The 21105-nt window shown below is 44.8% G+C and overlaps 1 protein-coding gene across 2 annotated transcripts in view; it reads right to left on the bottom strand.

Annotated features, from left to right (window-relative positions):
• Positions 1 to 2884: 2884 nt before the first annotated feature.
• ADCY9 (adenylate cyclase 9) overlaps positions 2885 to 21105 on the bottom strand; it is a 130527-nt gene continuing 112306 nt past the window's right edge. Inside the window, exons 7-10 of one of the 2 annotated variants that reach the window (XM_014457296.2) lie at positions 17396 to 17555; positions 16067 to 16215; positions 11741 to 11782; positions 2885 to 7117 (exon numbers count right to left, since the gene is read on the bottom strand). In XM_014457296.2, the coding sequence (XP_014312782.1) occupies positions 5926 to 7117; positions 11741 to 11782; positions 16067 to 16215; positions 17396 to 17555 (1543 nt within the window). In that variant the 3' untranslated portion in view covers positions 2885 to 5925. The remainder of the gene's footprint in view (positions 7118 to 11740; positions 11783 to 16066; positions 16216 to 17395; positions 17556 to 21105) is intronic. The other variant, XM_023755256.1, reaches the window with a different exon arrangement.

Here is a 21105-nt window from a genome sequence, read left to right as displayed (position 1 = left end):
GCTGAATTTACATATAGAGGCATATTTGCATATGTGAGAAGGAATTACTTTCCTTAAATAAAGTGTCTGCTAAATCATGTTGCTGTAGTTGAATCTATATTCCTGAAGTTGGGGAATGAGGATGGCATGGCACTGAAACCTACTTGGGAGGTCAAAGATGATGGGAATGCAGGTGGGGACACATGTCCTTGGAGAGGAATGGCCACCCATGACACACAGAGACAGAACTGGGTAGGGCTGCGCCATGGTGAGAAGACTTCCAGAGGTCAGTCTGGGAGACCTCAGAAGCTGGGGAGAATGAGAGCCAGTCCCAAGAAGGAAGGGCATGGTGAGCCACTGAAGTTTGCCTCAGGCACAGGGTGTCTATGCCCAGGGGAGTCCAAGCAGAGTCTATAAGTCGCCATCACTCCCTTTTCCCATTCTGCTTCCTTTTCCCAGAATCACATGGACAAGTTTCCAAATAACTCCTCTTTCCTGATACCATTCCTCACCCTCCCACCTAGAAGGCAAGACTTTTCTGAGATCAAGAAGGTCAGAGGAAGACGGGGAAAGAGCAATCCTTTCAAAAGACTGCTGGACGCTGGGCTGCCTCGCCTCACGACCAGGCATAGGGTGGAGATGGGGTTGGCAGAGACTTCCACCCACCACGCTCCTCAGAGAGCGGAACACCCTTCCCTGGTGGTTATTCCTGAAAGGCTGCCACCAGCCAAATCAGTCCACGCCAGCGCTTTGCTCTATCCAGCTCTGAGCCCCTCACGTTGGGACCGAATTGCCATCAGGAGAGGATTGTTTTAAAACAAAATGCATGACCTTATGAGTAGCATGTGGAGTGGCCCCTCTCTCATTGTGGATCCAACACAATATTGGTGTCGTTGTTTTCTCTGAAAGTTTCTCATCTGTTGCTCCTTCTTGAGAGGCTAAGCAATCCATAGACCATAAACACAAAAGTAATCTAATGGTTTACAGAAGATACTAAGGAGCCACTGTGTAATACTGTCAATACGGAAAGGGATGTCACCATGTGACCCCAGGCGTCTGGAACTCCCCTTCAGTTTACTGGTGGAATTCATAGTGGTAGAGCCACCATGAAAAGCACAGTTTCTAATCACAGCTGTTACTCAAATATTCTCAAGTACTGCAGCAAATTGAACAACCTAAATAAAGGGAGCTTTGGCATTATAGGGCACATAGTAGGTTGTCAGTAAATACTGGCTGAATGTTACTTAACTGTTGGAAAGTATTTGACTAACTTTATGTTTATATATTGAAAAGCTCTTTGAGTAGCTCTTCAAATATATTTAGGTAACTCAGACATAAAATGTAAAATATAGTTTTGATTGGAAACGCATATATAAAAAAGCAGCATTAACACTTTTAATCAAGTTCCCAATGGAGAGTCCATAAATGCCTAGAAACCGGGTTTGCAGATAGCTATAATTAAAAACCATCATTCCTCTAGTTATTTCAAATCAGGGGTATTTTATTTATTTCCAGGAACTCCTGAAATTGTATGCAACATTAAGAGGGCTTATTTTTATGTGCGTTTTCTGGAGAAAGGAGCCACAACCTTCATCAAATTATCAAAGGCTTTGTGAGCCAGAGAAAAGGTTAAGAATAGATGCTGTTGATGACAGATTTCAGGAGGCACTCAGATTGCTCAATAGATGATTGCTTAATTCACTTCTCCTTCCGACTTTCAGGCCCAGAAGGAATATGAGAATTCCCCAAGCTTAAATTACTCTAATAACAGTAACAATTCTTTGAAGTCATGTTATTAAAAAAAACCATTTTCTTTTTTTGCAAAGGAACTGTATAAAAATAGACACTTGGGGAGATTTTAAATTTACATGTATATAGTGTGCAAGTGCATACTTTTTCTTAATCACTTCCTCTCATTTATCTCTTTCCCAGTTAGCTTCCTTTTCCTGGAACTTGGGACTTATTCCAGGTGGCCACAATGACGGATTCCCACAACAGAACCACGTGTGAAGAGCTTTTAAACACAAGAGAAATCACAAAGGCTAAGTTTTGAGACTCATTGCAAACATTAGAGGCTGTCTTTCTGGACTGTGTGAGAAATCCTTTACGTTCCTGGATGCTGTTTCTCGTGGAAGACACCCATGTTCTAGACCTCCAGGCAGCGAAGACCGTGGCTCCCTAAGCTCTGAAAGGCTCCGAGGGAAGCCTGCAGCAGCTTCAGGGGGAAAGAGGGTCCTCACCAAGGAGTAGTGTCCTCACTGGCACCAGGTTCCAGCAGCCTCACCTAGAAGCTTGATCCCTGCAAGCTGATGCGCAAGGACGGACAGGCCCACATCTTCGTCTCCTCTCACTGAGTCGACAAGAGCCTCAACCCCAGCAGGTTCTGTTTGGCTCGAGTTGGAGGTGTCGTGAACCCCTGAGATGTATAAATGGCATGTGTGTTTTTCTGGGGAAAGTCTCTGGGACTTCAGATTCTGAAGTGGTTTTGTGACTTCCCTGTGGTACGGGCACCCCCAGGAACTCTTCAAGGGAGAGGCTACTGTCCTTTCCTAGTCAATCCCTTCTCTTAAGATAATGCAGGAAAAAACTATTAGAAGGCCCAATAAAATGGGGTTGTCATCACAAGCAAAATTAGTCTTACAACCTGCTTTTCTGTGTGTGTGTGTGTTTTTAAAGTTCCATGTAAAAATAAATACTTCTCAACCAAAGTTAACTGTAGCAAATATGTCCATAAAAAACCCCCACAGGACACATAGGGATTTTTTTTAGTTGCCTTATTTTCAAAGTCATGATGCAAAAGAAAAGCAAATCTTCCTATTTCAAGCCACAAATTGCAGGAGACAAGGGGTTCCCCAATCTCTGAAGTGGTACTGACCTTTCCAATGAGAATACCAGGCATCAAATATTTAGATTTTAGAATATTTTAATGTCCATTTCTTTAGTGGATGCATTTTGAAATTATTAAAATTAACAATTTACCAAGAATAAAGCAAAGGAAAGGTGGAAAAGGCAAACAGTTGGTCCTTGCTAATTTAATTTCAGATTCCAGGCATGTGATTTTCTGAAACCACCAACCAAAAAAATGTTTACCTCAAAAATTTAGAAATGCAAACGCAGACCGATCTTTGGAAACTACAGATTATTACAGACCATGTCACGGGAGCACGTGGCCCTTGGCTCTCAGTGTCATGTGCAAATGTGCAGGTGCCTCCACAAGCGAAGTCAGTGTTAACGGAGTCGTGTGCAGGTGTTGCATAATCTGTGCGACTCTTCAAGCTACTTAAGGGTTTAATAACTGATGCTCTACATTTGTTTGCATTGGATAAAATTATGTGCTTGTTTATACATATATATAATTTGATCTGACCTGGGGCCAAGAAGAAAATAGCAATTGCAACTCAAAGCAACTATTTACACACATTCATTTCTGAAGTATTGCTTCCTGCCCTAAGTTCAGGAGAGGTATTGCCACTCTGAAGAATGCATCCTCGTGCCGGGAGTGCTTGAACCTGCTGCTTGGAAACCCATCTGTCTTCAGCAACTATCTGTTCAATGCCAACTCGGTGAGACACACAGCAGTTCCGCTGCAGGGATTCTGTGGCTCCGTGATGAGGTATGCTTCAGAGCAGGGAACTGGGAAGGACCACAGAGCACATCTGAACTGGCTGTTTGGGAAGGCTCAGGGTGAGCTGTCCATCAAAGGCTCCGGTTTGCACAATGCTGAACCGGACCACCATGCGGTCTGACTCTCTCCCGGTGGTTTGCAGCCTCTCGGATTCCCAGGGCCAGGAATCATAAACACCTTTGTAGGTGGGGAAGGGGAAAAAGAGTTTGATAGGAAGGAAGTGGGTGCAGAGATGAACTTTGCAGAGTATGTTTTGGGCGCAACAACAGAGACACTGGTAACAAGTAGGCAACCGCCCAGCCCCTTAGGTGCCGCCACAGCTCCAGAGCCTGAAGCGAGCAGGCAAAGGAACAGAGCCGCACTCACTCACACGCCTGAATACGGATGGAAGAAACCCCGAACACGCCCACAATCCTTACAGACAAGGACAGCATTAGGTAGTGTTTTTTTAAATAAAAATAAAAATAAAAATTCTGCAATATTTTATAAGAATACATTCTTTAGAAGCAAGAGGTATTGTCACAACCATCCTTTCTCCGGCATTGGAAGAACAACAAAGTGACAGTGAAACCTGAAGGAAGATCGTAGTTACTGAGCATGCTCAGTTCCCCAGGGTGGCGTGGTCCTGGCTATGGCTGAACAGCCGGGTGGCTGTCCCTGGGGAGATGGCTGATCAGAATCAATAGGTCTTGATGCTGGAAATGGCAGATTCTGTACAAATTTGGGGAGGAGGAGTGATAACGCAGCTGTGAAATTACACACAGATTTACCGGTGAGAAGCAAATGCACAGGGCATGTCGGTGAAGACCTTAAACAGAGAAGGAGCTAGTTCTCAAATGATCCCAGGAGCCGTGTGCCAGTGTCACCTTATCAATAACTATGACTATGACAAGGCAACTGTAGCCCGAGTTCAGTTCTACATAAATTTCTGACTTCATGTGGCAAAAGGAGGATTGGCAACAAAGGGCACAGAAGTGTTTTCTACACTGTCCTGGATTAACACCCCATTTGCGTCCAGACGATTCTGCCCCAATCTACAGTGCAAGACCTCCATCTGGAGAGGGCTGGCCTTCATTCACCAGGCCCAGTCCTACCCCAAACAGGCCCAGCACAGGCTGGCAGTGGGAAGGATAGAGAAACTTCTTGAATGGGTGAAGGCCAGGACAGTGTCCGCACTGCCTGCTGCCCCCGCGCTCAGCCCAGACCCCGGGCTTCATACCCCGCCGGTTCCTACCCGCCCCGCGTCACGCAGGGCAGAAGGAGCAGCACTCGGTGTAAAACGTGGCGACAGAGACCTTCTCTGACCTGAGCGCGGGCCATGCCCCTGGGTCCTGCCTGGCCCCCTTGCAGGGCAGGTGGCCAAAGAGGCTAAAGCACGAACAGACAGCGTCTCACCCTCCGCTGTGTGCCTTCAGCACAACGGCCTGGCATCCCCTCCCTGAAAACACATTTCCTGATAAATAAATAAATAAATAAATGCAACCCTCGGGCATTTATTTTCGTTTTCCTCTCAGACGAGTCAGCCTCAAGGACAAACCCCTTCACTCCCTGCTGGAAGACCCCTCGGCACGGCACGAGGGCAGAACGAAAACAGCTTGTAAATTCCTGAGGCCTGGCTTCCCCAGCTTAGTTACGGGCTAGCATTTGGAACCCTGGCCTGCGTGTGGAGGTATGGGGAGCGGGGCACCCGCAGCCCAAAGGGCCGGGCGCTCTGGAAGGCGCAGGGAGGGAGGGGCGCCAGGCCGTCCGGCTGGCCGCTGCTCTCAGCCCACACCGCCTTCCTTGACCTCCCCTCGGTGAGTTACTGGCACTTGAGCTCAGATTCATAAATGCAAGTGTGTGTGCGTGTATGTATTTACAGAGAAGGGTCAGGTCACTGGAGAACACTATTCAGTATACAGAGAAAAACAAACCTCAAAAACATGGCATTAGCAAAGAAAAGTGTCTCGTGAGAAAAAGCAATAAAAACGGTATCTTAACCACAGCTTTTGTCTTAAAGTCCAACAATACCCAATGCCGTGACCTCTACCCTGTGGTCTCTGTCCCTCGACTCTGAAGCCACAGCCAGCTCCTGAAGGCACTTGTTCTCCACGCTGCTCAACGGTTACACCAAGGGGAGAGCGTTCCGGGGGAGAAAGGGGACGAAATGGATGGAAATGAACCCTGAATCACTGTGATCTACACAGAAGTTAGGGCTGCGATGACCACGTGACGCCACGCCTGGGGATGGAAACTGTGGCGCTTGGAGCGCACAACAGCCAAATACAAATATTATTGTGTTTCGAGGAACAGAGCACCGTGGGCAGCGGTCAGGTGCTGCGTCACACACTCTTGGAGACGTTGAGCTTGGTGAGTTCATTGGCTTCCTCCATCCCCGTTTCTTCACAGTCACTTTTTTCTATGGCTTTGCCAAATCGACACCTTTCTTCAGCTTTGACAGGCTCTTTCCAGGGTCTCTTAGAAGACAGGTGAGGGTCCTTGGCCTGTGTGTTATTCTCGGAACCCAGAGATGGCTTGTCCAAGTTCTGTACAGAAGGCACCAGGTTGGCAATCTCGTCTGTGGGAGACCGCCCGATGCTGCCATCCACCTGGACTCGGATGTCTGGGGAGATGGACAGCTGGTGCTGAGGCACGACCCCATTGTCTGTGCACTTTGGGTAAAGGTAGGTCTTCATCTGACCTTTGCCCTTGACATTCACCGTGCCCCTGTAGTCAAAGTCGTAGCCCATCTTGCTGAGGACACGGTAGCTTTCTTCACTCACCTGGATGCGGCACTCCACTCCCGTGGTGTCCATCCTGCTGGCGATGTTGACGGTGTCTCCCCAGATGTCGTACAGCAGCTTGGTCGTGCCGATGACCCCCGCTGTCAGGGGCCCATGGTTGAAGCCGACGCGGAGCTTAAAGTTGAACCACAGCATGTTGTTGTTGAAGTCGTCCACCACGCGCATCATCTCCTTGGCAAACTCAAACAGAATCTGCAGGTGCTCCTGTGGGTGGCTGCCATCCTGGCACTGTGTGGCATTCAGCCCCGATGCGGCCATGTACGTGGCCCCAATGGTCTTAATCTTCTCAATGCTGCTGTAGTCCGGCTTGCTCAGGAGTTCGTCAAAGTCCCCGATCAGCTCGTTGAGGACCCGGTAGCACTCCTTGCCTCCCTCGTAGTTCTCCTCGTAGAACTCACTGAAGTTGACGATGCTGGCAAAGATGACTCCCCCGTTGTCGTGGTTCTTGGAGTAGGTCTGGGAAACCTTCAGCTGCTCAGCCACATGGTAGGGGATGATGTTCCTCAGCAGCCAGTCTGCCTGGTCCCTCATGCTCTGGATCTTGGTGCGGTGAAGGTCCGCCTCCACGTCCCCGTGGTAGTGAAGGCGGTAGCTGACTTCGAATTCTCGATTCAGGAACCAGACCAACAAGAGCAGGAGAAAGAAGGCGAGAATCACCTCCTGGCCAATCAGGCTGACCGGTCTCCTGCTGTCACGCAGCAATGAACTACTGCACGGGCTTCTCTCGGAACTGGAGAGGAAAGAGAAGAGAAAGAGGTCTCTTCTTACATGCGTCTCTTAAAGGAAAGGTTACTCTCTGTACTTCCAGGTTCTGAACTAGCCCAGCTAGCCGGCATCCTGCATAAAATGTTCTGGAGCTCAAGCCTCCAACGCCTGCAGCTACAGAAGCCATTTCTGCTTACTTGGCTGAAGACATGGAGAGATAAGGACTGACTTTTGTAACTGATTTCTTTCGTAAGTGTTTTGTCATTGCTTTGCTTTTTAGAAGCTCTTTGGTTTTAAAAAATCTTTTCTTTTTCCCCAACTTTCAATTTTGAAAAATGTCAACGTTATAGAAATGTTAAGAGACTAGCAAAACAAACCTTCACACATCCTTCTCCGGGATTCAACAGTTAACGTTTTGCCACTTTCCTTTTTCTCTCTGTCAACGTGCGCACACACTCACACACTTGTTGCTGAACATTCTGAGAGTAAGTTGTAGACACTGACACTTCATACCTGAATGTTTCAGTGTGTATCTCCTGCGAATGAGAATATCTCCCTACATAACCACACCATTATCGGACCCAAGAAATTTAACATTCTCTGAAATATTCACTTTTTAGATTTCTAATCCAACTTTCGTTTTGAAAGATTGTAATTTTACAAAGAAATTTTCTAAGTTCTCTAATTTCTACCTGTATAAATACCATCCCCTACTCTGAGTTAGCTCTGTTTTGCCAGTCATTCAAGATAACAACATTTTTTTAAAAAGTATAAAATGTATACTTTTAAGAGTTACACATTATAAGAATCTCAAACTATATAAACAATGAAAAATATGTGTCCTTCCTCCAAGATAACCAACAGTGTCATTTTCTTGAGGTTGTATGCTATTCTAATGCATGGATGCACAGCAAGCGTGTCAAACTCGCAGCCCGCAACGAATATTTTTGTGGCCCAGCCAATATAACGGTATGTAAGAAACGTTTCAATAAAAATTTCGTAACTTAATTTTTACAATATCCTGTTATACATAATCTCTATATATAAAAGCCTAATATGCAAACTGTCCCTGTGGGAGTTTGACCGGGAGACCAATCGCTTGCTATGATGTGTGCTGATCACCAGGGGGCAGCATGGAACAAAGGAAGGCCCCAATCAGCCCTGGTCACCGACCAGGCCTAGGGGCCCTACCCATGCACTAATTTTGTGGACCGGTTCTCTAGTTATTAATAATGAACTACAATGTTTGCTAATGACTGATTACTATAATCGTGTTGCATTCATTTTCCTTACACGCCTTACATGCAGGGGCACCATTTCTCTCCACTAATGCTAGCAGCAAATATTTTAGCAGCTGGCCACATCATTAGTCTTGGACTGACTTGTCTGGTGTGCACAACAGGAAATATTTCACTTTTGGAGAACAAGAAAAATAGGTTTATTTGCGTTACGCTTATTAGTTTGTGCAGTTATTCAGTGTCTGGTAAGTTAATGTTCAAGAAAAAATATTAATTTTTATTAAAATGTTCTATTCCAGCCCTTTGTATTCAGCATGTCTCTATCAAAATAAACTTAGGTTTCTATGAAAATTGAAGCTTTTGTTTTTTTGGGGCCCATATAAACTTAAACCTTGCTTATCTGGCCCGTGTTAGCCTTTGAGTTTGTTGTGCTTGATGTACAGTAACACCCAGACTCCCTCTGCAGGCGTTAGGTTGTGTCCTTCTTTTACTACCGGGAACAATGTTGCAGTGATGTTCCTGCTCTGTGTCACTGGGCATAAGAATGAGTGTGTCTGTGGGATAAACTCCTGGAAGTGGAATTGCTGCCATTTAAAATACTGTGCACTTACAATTCCACTGGAAATCTCCAACTTGTCCTTTTAATTTCTCCTCCTGCCGATAACCACGCCTGCTGTCAGGGGCTGTTCTCTGGTTCCCCAGTGTGAAGGGCAATACCTATTCTGAATCTCAAGCACTGGACAGAATAACTATTTTAGATGACTAGCCCCTCAAACCTCCGGCTGGCTTTAGAGGAGGGAGAGGAGCAGTAAACCTCTTCTCTGTGAGTGAGCCCGTCTCATCGGCTTCTTTCTGCTTCTCCACAGTGGAGACACAAAGGAACAGCCTCTTTATGGGGTGACATCACCAAGGCTTAATGTCATCCTAACAGCACGGCCGGCACGTGAACCCCTGTGGTAGAAACGGGTGAGGTGTCTAGGTTTCCTCCATCATTCTACCGGTTTTGTTGCTTTTCTTGCTGTGCTGTGACAAAGCCAGCAGCGTGGCCTAACTCTGGTGAAGGCACAGGCCAGCTCCCTTTGGATGGAGAAGGGGAACAGTGAAGCGTGGACCGGGATGGCAGGGAAAGAGGAACAGAAGACAATGTTTGCTTTTACCGTTGCTTAAATTTTAAGCCTCAAAAGGAAGAGTCCTAATACACAGACTTACAGTTAGTACCCAAGGGCTGCCCTGTAACAGAAGAGATTTGTAACACAGATGGGAGAATTACCTCCGATCTATAACCCCTATTTCTTATTCTATCACAGAAGGAACAAAGGCGATGGCCCTATTCCTAAATTCAAATGGCAAAGGCCATTTCAAAAGGAGGAATTCCATGTGACTAAATGCAAGGATCAATTCATGACTTAATAGTTGGACATTAGGTCATAAATGAAATTTAGAGTAACATACAGTATAATTCATAATCATGGAGTAGGAAGATTAAAAAAGAGAAGAATAGAAAACAAAGGTCACTCGTGGTTCTAACCAGGTAAACACAGGATTTGTTAACATTTTCGTGGACTTCAGTGCCATTTAAAATCTATGCCTCGGATGCAGGGGTGGGGGGCCACCAGGATGGGACACAAGGGGGATTTCTGGAGACCGGGAAATGTTTTTTTTTCTTGTTCTGAGTGGTACTGGTAATTGGGAAAATTCATTGAGCTGTATTCTTATGATCTGGGTACTTTTTATTTGTATATATTATACTTCAACAAAAATTAACTTTAAAAAGCTGCTAAGTGTTTTGCTTTTAAGTACTATGGTTGTCATTATATATAGAAACACATTTGCATTCTGTCTTTGTTCCATAGTTACTTTAATTCTCATTCCAAGATCTAAATGTCCACAGATATTTAATTTTTTAATTACAGAAAGAGAAAAATATCATCATTCACCACTAGATCATTCATTACTAGATCATAACTATTACATTTTACACTTTTCATGTACAATGAATTGCCTAGCTGTAGCTACAGAACACATGTAACTTCACATAATAAATGAAAACCATACACGTTTCCCGTGTTGCTGTATTTTTAAGTTATAAAATGTGAGTATGTATGTCATAATTAATTAATTTTTTATTGACAACTGAGGTTGATGATGAATTTTCAATATTATCCATTATTGAGATTGATATTTTGGGGCATGCAGCCTTTACCATACACTGAATTATCTCCTCAGCAGATAAACAAAAAGAATTATTTACGTAAAGGCTATGAGCATTTTTATAGATTGTCAAAGTACTTTTAAAACAACTGTACCATTCTGAGGAGTGGTGAAGCATGGCAGATAGAGCATGGCCTCCTCACGAGAGGCCAGGGTTTACACACTGCCAATGACCAGCTGCGTGACCACAGGCAGGCTCATAACTTCTCTGATCTGCAGCTTCCTCATCTGGAAGATGGGGACAAGGTCACCTAATGTGTAAAGTTCTTAAACAAACATATTTTATAAGTGCCTGGTAGCTACACAAAATTAACCACCACCAGGACTTATGAATGTGCCACACCCTTGCCTGCGTTGGGTATTTTGTCTTAACTTTTAAAAGATCCCATTTAAAAGCCCAAAAAGAATTCTGTAGTTATTTAAATGTGCAATGACTTTAGCAGTAATATATTTACCACCTACATTTCCTCTTGTGAATATTTTGGGTTTTTTTCTGTCTTTTATTTATGCAGGTCTTAATTTGCTCTTTTTTAAAACAGTACCCGCCCCCCGCACTCCCCAAAAGTAAAAACAACAGTCCCACAAATGTTTTTCTCAGTCTGTTTTGATCCCCTCTACTCAATTTGACTGTACATCCTTTTTTTTTTTTTTACTGTTTATAGTAAAGCAAGGGTTTATTATTTCAAAATATTTTACAGAATAAAGTAAGTACTTTTCTTTAATTGGTGAGATCTCTTAAAGTCTTATATAAAATTAAACCAAATTTAACATATGGTTTTAAAAATTTTTTTAGCTTAGAGAGAGAGGAAAGGAGAAAGAAGGAGGGAGGGAGGGGGGTAGGGAGGGAGAGAGGAGAACATCGATTTGTTGTTCCACTTAGTTATGCATTCATTGGTTGATTCTTGTATGTGTACTTATTAGGGATGGAACCCGAAACCCTGGTGTATCGGGATGATGCTCTAAACAACTGCCTTATCAGGCCAGGGCTAACATATGTCTTAACTATCATTTCACTTTCCCAATAAAATACAACTATGATCTGATATTTCAACAAGTAGATATTTTCCTTTATTCTTTTAAGAATGTATATATTGTTCTTCTTATTTAAGATACAACTGGATTTAGGAAGTTTAGGAATAAGCAGTAATAATATAGTTTCTCTCATTGATTCAGATTTAAGCACAATGTTAAAAGCTTACCTGAAATTCTGTACTGCACCATGATGTGAAATTACTATGGAACTGAAATTAAAATAAATAAATAAATATTATAAAGGGCATTGTATAAAGCAATCTGAGGAGACTTTAAATGAACAATTTTTCTTTTTTATGTGGAGATCAAGTTAGACAGTTAATTTTTTTATTATAATTTGATACTGTATGTTGAGTAAGAATAATACAAGGTAAAGGCAATGATATAGCTATAAAGCCTTTACATCAGCTATGGAGAATAGGCAAATCACCAAACGAAATAAAACAGGAAAACTCTCAAAGGCACATCTATATATATAAAAGGCTAATAAGCTAAGTGTCCGTCCGGGTAATGACGTCACGTAGCAACATCCAGCTTCCTCTCCTGAGCGACGACTAGCCTCCTTGCAGTTTCTTTAACGACTTGCTTTATAGCCAGGTGGAAACATTTTACACTTTAACCAAATGTCTGTGAAGTGTTTTCATGTGCCTCATCTCATTTGATCCTCACAGAAGTCCTGGAGTAGGTAGATAGGAGACTTAGTGGAATCCTATTTTCTTTTCATTAGCCAGAAAGTGGAGATTTAGAAAGCTGAGAAACTTGACCCGACTGAAAAAAAGTAAGAAATGGTGGACCTTAAAAATGACTTCAGGTTTTCTCACTGTGCAGAATATAGTTAATGACTGCTGCAGTTAAATATTTTACCCTTTGTTCTGCCTGTGTGATCTACAATAATAATCTGCTTCATGTTGCTATTTACTGCTGTATTGCTGACAATTACCTGAAAGAGAAGTTGGGGTGCTTCACTGGGCTGGAAAAAGTTTAGCTACATCAGAAAGCAGGTCTAATTAAGCAAGTTTATTCTATATCTATAAAAGGCTAAGTTGACTCGTGCATGAGTGATACATATAAAGCTCTCGCTGGTGCCAATCGCACACGTGTGTTTCAATCTGTCATTGTTGATTGTGAATTTGGTTGACACTTCGATTATAGAGAAAGAATGAATAGCGATATTAAAGTATTTCTTCTAATTAATTTCCTTTCAATGTGCACAAATTTGTGCACCAGGCCACTAGAATTTTATAATTAGGATTTAATCATGGTGTCTATAGAATAGAAACTTCAGTCATGTTCAAAAAGCAATGTCTAGCCCTGATCGGTTTGGCTCAGTGGATAGAGCGTCGGCCTGTGGACTGAAGGGTCCCGGGTTCGATTCCGGTCAAGGGCATGTACCTTGGTTGCAGGCACATCCCCAGTGTGGGAGGTGTGCAGGAGGCAGCTGATCGATATTTCTCTCCCATTGATGTTTCTAACTCTCTGTCCCTCTCCCTTCCTCTCTGTAAAAAAATCAATAAAATATATATTTTTTAAAAAAACCAAAAAGCAATGTCTACTGACAAAGGATCAATTTTGAAAGGAATTGCTAGAGGTGTTGGCAGATTACATCTTAGGGAGAAGCCAGACTTTGCTATTGCACTGAAACCATTCATACTTAAAGAACTCTTTTGGTTAGGGAAGGTACACACATGCAGCTCTTAATTTCTCCACATTCTTAGCAACGTCTTTTGGAATTGTGTTACACCCAGAACCCACCCAGTCCTGAAATCAACTGCAAACTCCCCCATCCAGGGAGCCCGGCTCATTGCAAAGGAGGACATGGCACAGCATCTGTGAGCAGCTCTCCTGGGCAGTAAGGGCCAGGTGGGGGCTCACGAGTGGCTTTTATAATTACGTGAGGTGTTAAATGACTTTACAGAAAAGGAAAGAAAAGCAAGAGCTACATCACAGGTATGAATTATAAGACTTCATGTCCTCGTCTCACACTGTCCAGACATGACTGTGATATCACTGTATCCACGTGTCCGTGTCTCCGAAAAGCTGGCCACAGTTTTCAGAGTCCCCTCCCCTTTATAGGAGATGAGTTTATATTTTTGTTTACCACCCCATATATTTCCTGCCCTGGAAAGACTTAGCAGTGACGATGGCTAAATGGGCTCAGTGATCTTGTGTGTGTGGAGAAGTACTGGGTCAAGGGGAGATTCAATTGCCAGCTATACCCAAGATCTGTTCTTTGAATTCTGGCCAAAGAGGTGATGAGGGGCCCCCATTACAATGGCTCTCTGGACCCAAGTGGAAAAGTCGCACACCAGTGACTGAATGACAGTGTAAATAACTGACGAGGTGGTTTGTAAGGGATCTAAAAGGATAAAAGGCAGTTTGCTGAATTTCAGGCTCTTAAGAGCTTCATAATGACCATAATTCCAGATGCCCGCAACTTCAGAAAAGAAGATGTAGGCTTTGTTTTGCTTAAAGTAATTAACTACTCATTACAGTTTCCTTTCAGACACTGAATGACAGTTCTACTCTATATTCCCCTGTTAATCGTAATTTGCACAGAACTTGAGTATCCTTCATGTTGTTATTAAAGTAAATTGAGGAAGGACACTTACTCTGTCCATTACTAACCACTGCTTTGGTTTTACCCAAAGATACACTATGGCGATTTCATTAGATATCTCGACAAACTGGATAATCTACCTTTTTTCCCCTGCTAATCCTCACCTGAGGAAATTTTTTCCATTGATTTTTAGAGAAAGTGAAAGGGAGGAAGAGAGAGAAACATTGATGTGAGATAGACACATCAATTGGTTGCCTCCTACGTGCACCCGACCCAGGCTGGGGATTGAGCCTGCAACCGAGGTACATGCCCTCGACTGGAATTGAACCTGCGATTCTTCAGTCCATGGGCCAACGCTCTAACTACTGAGCAAACCGGCAAGGGCTGGATAACCTACTGTTGAACTTACTAAAGCAATGTCTCTCAGCAATCATACCATTTCTAGGGGGCATTTTGGAAATGCTGGGGTCTCTCTGGTTATCATAATAATCTGGGAGCCATGAATATTAGATATCCTACAAAGTACAATGAAGAAATGTTTCATGTAACTGAAATATCCTGCTAGCCTAAACCGAGAGTAACTGTAAATAAGTGGTTCTTCCATGCATGCTGATAGTAAACTGTTTTTATAAGTAGTTACACAAAAAAGTCAACAATTTAGAAGGATGTTACAGAAAAGGAAGCGTATTGGGTTCAAGACCTTATCATGCAATTTTTGAATAAATTTCTCACTTGTGTGCATCCTGCTATCCAAAGTATCATTGTATTTTCAACTACATCTTAATTTGAAAATGATTAAAAGCCACAAAACCAGTTGCAAATATGCAACAGGTAATTTTAAACTCATTGTAACAAACTAAGAACCAAACATTATTCAATTATTAGAACATGTGAAAAGGATTTCATTAATATAGGATATTTTAAATACAGCACATATATTGCCATCCAATGTATTTTCTGTTGTTGTTAATCCTCACCCGAGGATATTTTTTCCATTGATTTTTAGAGAGAGTGGAAGGGAGGGTTTGTGGGAGTCGGGGGGAGAGAGAGGAACATCAATGTGTGAGAGACACATCCATTGGTAAGCCTCCCCCATGTCCACTGGAGCCGAGGCTCTAACCACTTAACACACCAGCCAGAACCCATCCTATTTTTATTTTTTCAGTACAGCACTAAGAACTGATCCTGTCCCCAGGGATCTCTCACATAGCTCCTGTTTCTTTTCCCACCCCGCCTACTCTATCCTCAGCACTTACCAGTGATATGGTTTTGAAGGCCATTTGAGTACCAGGGACTCAATATATTCTTCGACATGTGGAGGGATATCAAGATAAGAACATATTTACAGTGGTTTGTGATGACTCTAATGCTTCAAGTGATAGCATGGGGAGCTGTTTTGACACAATATTTATGAATAATGCTCAGGTCACTTGCACAGTCATACCTCATCATTTCCTCTCCTTCAGCAGTCTGCAATCTGTCTTGGAACATTAACCCTATTTCAAATTAGGTTAGAACCTGCTTTCTCTCTTCATTTTTGTGTCCACCTGTACCTTTATTCCTTCATTTGTCTTGTATGAAACAGCACCTGGTCTGACCTTCCTAAATTCAAACTTCTTCATTATAAATAAGTTCAAACATGTGACTACTGCATTCTCTCTCCCGGGGGTAGTCAGCCAGGAGTGTCTAAATGCAAACACATTATATCATTAAATTTATTTTCTTTCTCTTTCTTTTGCACATTACTATTTGGGCATCTCGCCACTTGTTGACATTATGCGTGTTGAACGCTATCTCACGCTGTGACAGTGACTATCTGTTAGAGCAGACGGTGTTAGTGCTGATGTGAAACTGAGGTGAGCGAGACATCAATGACGCTGGGAAAGGTGGCCCTGCCATCGAGAGTGCCAGGCACGAGCCATGGTGGCACACGTACCTGTCTGGGCACAGGGAGATGTAGAGCAGAAACAGGGGCCCAGCCCCGACGACCGTGGCTAAGGAGGACCGCATCCAGGAGCTGAACTGGCAGAAGTTACAGTAGTGCACGACGGCGATGAGGATGGCTGAGTCCATGAACACGGTGAACTGCAACGAGGGGCAGGCGCTCGGTTAGGAATCCATCCACCTCCTCACCTCGTGGCCCACTTACCACCTGACCACCACAAGATCACGTGATTTGCTCATTTATCTGTGTCTTTGATATTGAAGTTATCATAAAATATCCAGCAGTTTTAGGGACAGAACATGAATCATTAGGTTAATTACAGAAAGCTTCAGGGTACAAGTTCATGGAGGCCCTAAAGTTCTTCTCCAGCCCGGCTGGTGTGGCTCAGTGATTGAGTGCCGACCTATGAACCAGGAGGTCACAGTTTGATTCTTGATCAGGGCACTTGCCTAGATTGTGGGCTCGACCTCCAGTAGGGGGCGTACAGGAGGCAGCCGGTCAATGATTCTCTCTCATCATTGATGTTTCTATCTTTCTCTCCCCTGTCCATTTCTCTCTGAAATCAATAAAAAAATATTTTAAAAAATGTTTGCATGAAAAAAAAAATTCTCCAGATGGTTGGAAATTGCACTTTGGAGAAAAGGGAAAGTAGGCCACACCCTCTGAGAATTACCGTGTAATCAGTTACCTTCAAAAGCCTTTCCTTCAGGTACCTGCTGCCTATCAGTGGAAATGTAATTTAGTGTTAAAGCATCAAACGCAGTCAGCCCACCTGGTAGTTCATGTTACAGTCACTTTCACCCAAAATATAATCTTCCACAACAGTATTAATTCATTCTTCATGGGGTTTAATTCAGAAGCTCTTGCTTGCCCTGATCACCAGCAGCAGATCAGATAAGTCAATTACCTGAGCCAGTCCTGCAGACCAGCACATTACCACACGATCTTGTATTGCTTACAATGTTTCTTTATGTTGTAAAAACATATTAAAAAAAATAACAGATTTGGACCTTGGCGGACAGCACACGTATCTACTGGGCACTCTCCCCAGGGCAGGGCAGGGCAGCATCTTATCCAGCATTCACGAGTGTGGCCAATGCCAGGCTTGAGCATCTGGACAGGCTTCGTGATCACCTTCCTGCCTGCTCCTCCGTCCCAGGCAAGTCTTTTCAAAAGACCAGCTCACAGAATAACAGAGTTTGTACTTCTTTAAGGGCCTATATTAAATTGGTGTCCCAAGTCATCAGGCTTTTTTTTTTTTTTTTAAGTGATGAAGGAGTCCAGAGAGCACAGAAATAAAATTGCCAAGTCTTTACTTACATGTATGTTTGTCTCAAATTCGGAAGTGATGTGTGAATAGACGGCGAGAGCGGGAAGTGACACCAGGATGGCCCCAATGAAATGGCGTGGGAGCCAGCCAGCTATCCACTCCAGCAGGCGCTTGGTACAAGCCATCGCATCCTCCAGGAAAAACACCATCCTGTAACAGGGAGGAGAGAAAGGAGGCAGGGTGTCTGTGGGTGGGCAGGCCTGCCAGAGGAGAGGGGATGGAGGATCCACAGCCGGCACCGCCGCCCCCTCTCACCCATGCTGGTGCCGCTGGAGTGACCCACAGGCAGAGCCCCCACACCCCTCACCGTGGTAGAGGGCAAGTACACTGGCCGTGCTCGGCTCAGCATACCTGATTCACTTGATGCCTTCAGATAAGATGTGCTGATAAAGAGCCAAGCAAGCCTCTGTGGGGCTAACAGAGCAGGTAAGAACTGGGCACACAGACATTAACAGTTCCTGTGAAAGTGCCCACCTCACTGTCATCTGCTTCTAGGGCAGGAGGTCTCGAGTGGGTGGTTCCAGGGCTGTTAGGGAATTTTGTGGGGCCCATTGGTTGCCCCAATGATTGAGGGGTACTACTGACATCTAGAGAAGCATTCTGCAACGTGCAGCGAAGCTCTGCCCTGCACCCCACACAACTGCCACACGCCCCCGGACACATGTGGAGATGAAAAGCCTGCTGACAATGACCTCAGCCTTACAGCTTAGCTGCATTTCGTTTACAAACAGAAAGTGGTTTCTGCGAGTTGTTAACATACACTTTTCTGGGAATGAACTACTGTGTAAACCAAGCAAGATTACCCTTTGTTTTGTCTGGGACATCACCAAGAGTCGTTCAACATTTCAGAAATCTCAGGCTGCAACTCAGCCCATGGTGCTTGTGCCACCAAACCTGCACGCCCCCAACGATCCACATTTGGAGCTGCCACATTGGCAGGGATTGTGCACAGGAGGGCAGACAGCTGACAATTCTGTTAGAACTCCAGATGGTGGTGCCCTAGCATATTTGAGGTGAAGCACTACATATTTCATTTTAAATGGCTTTTTTGTTGTTTCTCCTTCATAGTGGAGTGACAGCATTTCACTGATTCTTTTAGAAGTTGTGTGTACAGGTGGGCTATATTTTAGGAGAGTGATGTGAACATCATAAAATATTTTTCATAAAGAAGGGAGCTGAGTATGTGGGGCTGAGAACTGTGGTCCTGAAGGTAAGAATGGCCTTGGTTAAGTGAGGGATCCTAGAGTCAGGAGCGCCTGGACTCCAGCAGTGGGAGATGGAAGAGAGGGCTGTGGGGTCTGCCTCAGAAGGGAGACCCCCACACACAGTCCCTCTCTGAAGCCAGTCCCTGGGGAAGGTGAAGGGGGGACAGGCCCAATGTCCTCGCTTGTGAAGGGGCCAGGAGACGCTGCTGAACTTTGAGTGCACAAAGACCCATCAGGACTTCTCACATGCACCCAGGCACTTGCACCTTCAGGCCTTGACACCTACAGCACTATGTTCAGCCTCCATGAGGAACCCCCAAATTTCAACTATCTCCACATAGAGCTAGGCCCCATCTGACCCCCCTTTTTTAAAAAAATATTTTTTTTTTATTGATTTCAGAGAGGAAGGGAGAGGGAGAGAGAGTAGAAACATTAATGATTAGAATCATTGATCGGCTGCCTCCTGCACACCCCCTACTGGGGATCGAGCCCGCAACCTGGGCATGTGCCCGTGACCAGAATTGAACCTGGGACCCTTCAGCCCAACGCTTTATCCACTGAGCCAAACCAGTTAGGGTCCATCTGACCCTTTTAAGTCCAGGACTATTCTGGCCTCAAGATACTTAAAAGGTTAATGGAATCCTTGGAATATTTCCACGGATAACCACAAATATGCTCAAAGACAGAATACATAAGCCCTACAAGGAGACAGAGGGAGCTGAGCCCAGCCAGGGAAGGCAGCCTGGGAAGCCCTCCACAAAGGTCTCAGGGCTGCAGAATTCCAAGGACAAGACCCCGGTTCACTTGCCTGTCGAAGGCACAGCACAAATGTCTGGAAGGACAAGTCCTGAGCTGAGACTAGACAGCCTTCCAGATGAGGTGCCCGGCCCGGGCCAGCCACTGAATCAGCCACAGAACCGGCCTCCCTGGGGCACCTGCATATTCCTCAGCGTAGGTTCTTGCTAGCCTTGGATCCTAAACATAAATGTGTTCTTCAGGGTCGGAACCTCTCCCAGGCTTTGACGGCCCAGGTAAAGTGAACTTTTAAAGTCACACCAGAGGTCTTTCAGGGGCACAGTGGCTGCCACATCCACCCGGCCCAGCACCTCAGCATCTGGGCACAGCCAGGCCTGGCGTCTGTCTGACATGCAGCCCTCCGCAGTCTCTAAATGTGGCTTAGCCCAGATCCTGCAGAATTGGGTCCAAGGAACAGTGTATAAAGAGTTTTTAAAAAATGTATGGAGACAATGCTAGCCTCAGAGAGATCAAGAGCGTATCGAGCTGTAGGTTGGTGCCAGAAGGGAACCTGGAGCTGGGGTAGGGAGGGGAGTATAGTAACTGCAAATGGGTATGTGTTTTCTTTGGGGAGATAGAAGAGCTGTAAAATTATATGGTGATGACTAAAATAAGTGGATTCATTACATGTGAATCATATAAGAAAACTAAGTTTAACCCGGCTAGTGTGGCTCAGTGGTTGAGCATCGACCTATGAACCAGGAGGTCATGGTTCGATTCCTGGTCAGGGCACATGCCCTGGTTGAGGGCTTGATCCCCAGTATGGGGCGTACAGGAGGCAGCCAATCAATGATTCTGTCTCATCACTGATGTTTTTATCTCTCTCTCCCTCTCCCTTCCTCTCTGAAATCAGTAAACGTATTTTTTAAAAAACTAAAAATCTAAGTTTAAAAAGGAAAAAACCAAACTAGGGGCCTGAGGATGACTTAGTTTGGGTCCCCCAGAAGCAGAGCTGACTTATGTCCCAGGCAGCTCAGTGAGGGGTGCAGAGCCAGGACCAGAGGGGCAGGCCCACAGGGAGGGCTGTGTAATAGAGGAGTCACTTATAGGTAACACAGCTCCACTCAGCTGGAGGGGATTTGGGGAGACAGCAAGGATACACCTGCGTTACCTCAACCAGGGCCAGGAGAAGAGCGTGTGGCCTCTAGCAGTCCTCAGCAAATGGCCCCTCCCAGGGACTTCAGAGGGGAGCAGGATGGCAGTGAGTGTGGAAGGGAGGGGGGCACTCGCTCAGGGCCAGATCTGAAGCTATTGCTTCCTGCCCTGGGATGTTGGGGAAGAGGAGCAGAAACTTATGGTCAGGGCCCTTCTCCCTGTTTCTGTTTTACCCCCCAGCTTGGGAGTCTACTCGGCTGACAGGCTGCCCTGTTGGGAGTGACAGGGCTGAACAGAGGAGATGGTTGTGGTGCAAGGACCCAGTGTCATAGTGCCCAGGAGGCAGATGGCACAGGCAGTCTGAGTGCTTGTGAACAGAATGCCCCGCATTCACATCTAGTCAGAAATGTACAGAGCAGCTGTGGGCTTCCTCAGTGTTAAACTGAACCCTGACATCAAGCTGGGCAGGTCCTGAGGGCCCAGCTTCTGAGGGGCCACTGTTGTCTATTCAGACCCTCTGTCCATTTTTATTTTTATTTTTTAATATATTTTATTGATTTTTTACAGAGAGAAAGGGAGAGGGATAGAGAGTTAGAAACATCGAT

This window comes from Myotis lucifugus, unplaced genomic scaffold (assembly GCF_000147115.1).
Source record: "Myotis lucifugus unplaced genomic scaffold, Myoluc2.0 scaffold_72, whole genome shotgun sequence".
Classification (NCBI taxonomy): Eukaryota; Metazoa; Chordata; class Mammalia; order Chiroptera; family Vespertilionidae; genus Myotis; species Myotis lucifugus.
The sequence above is the reverse complement of the archived record's forward strand: the minus strand, read 5'-3'. Positions and strand labels throughout refer to the sequence as shown.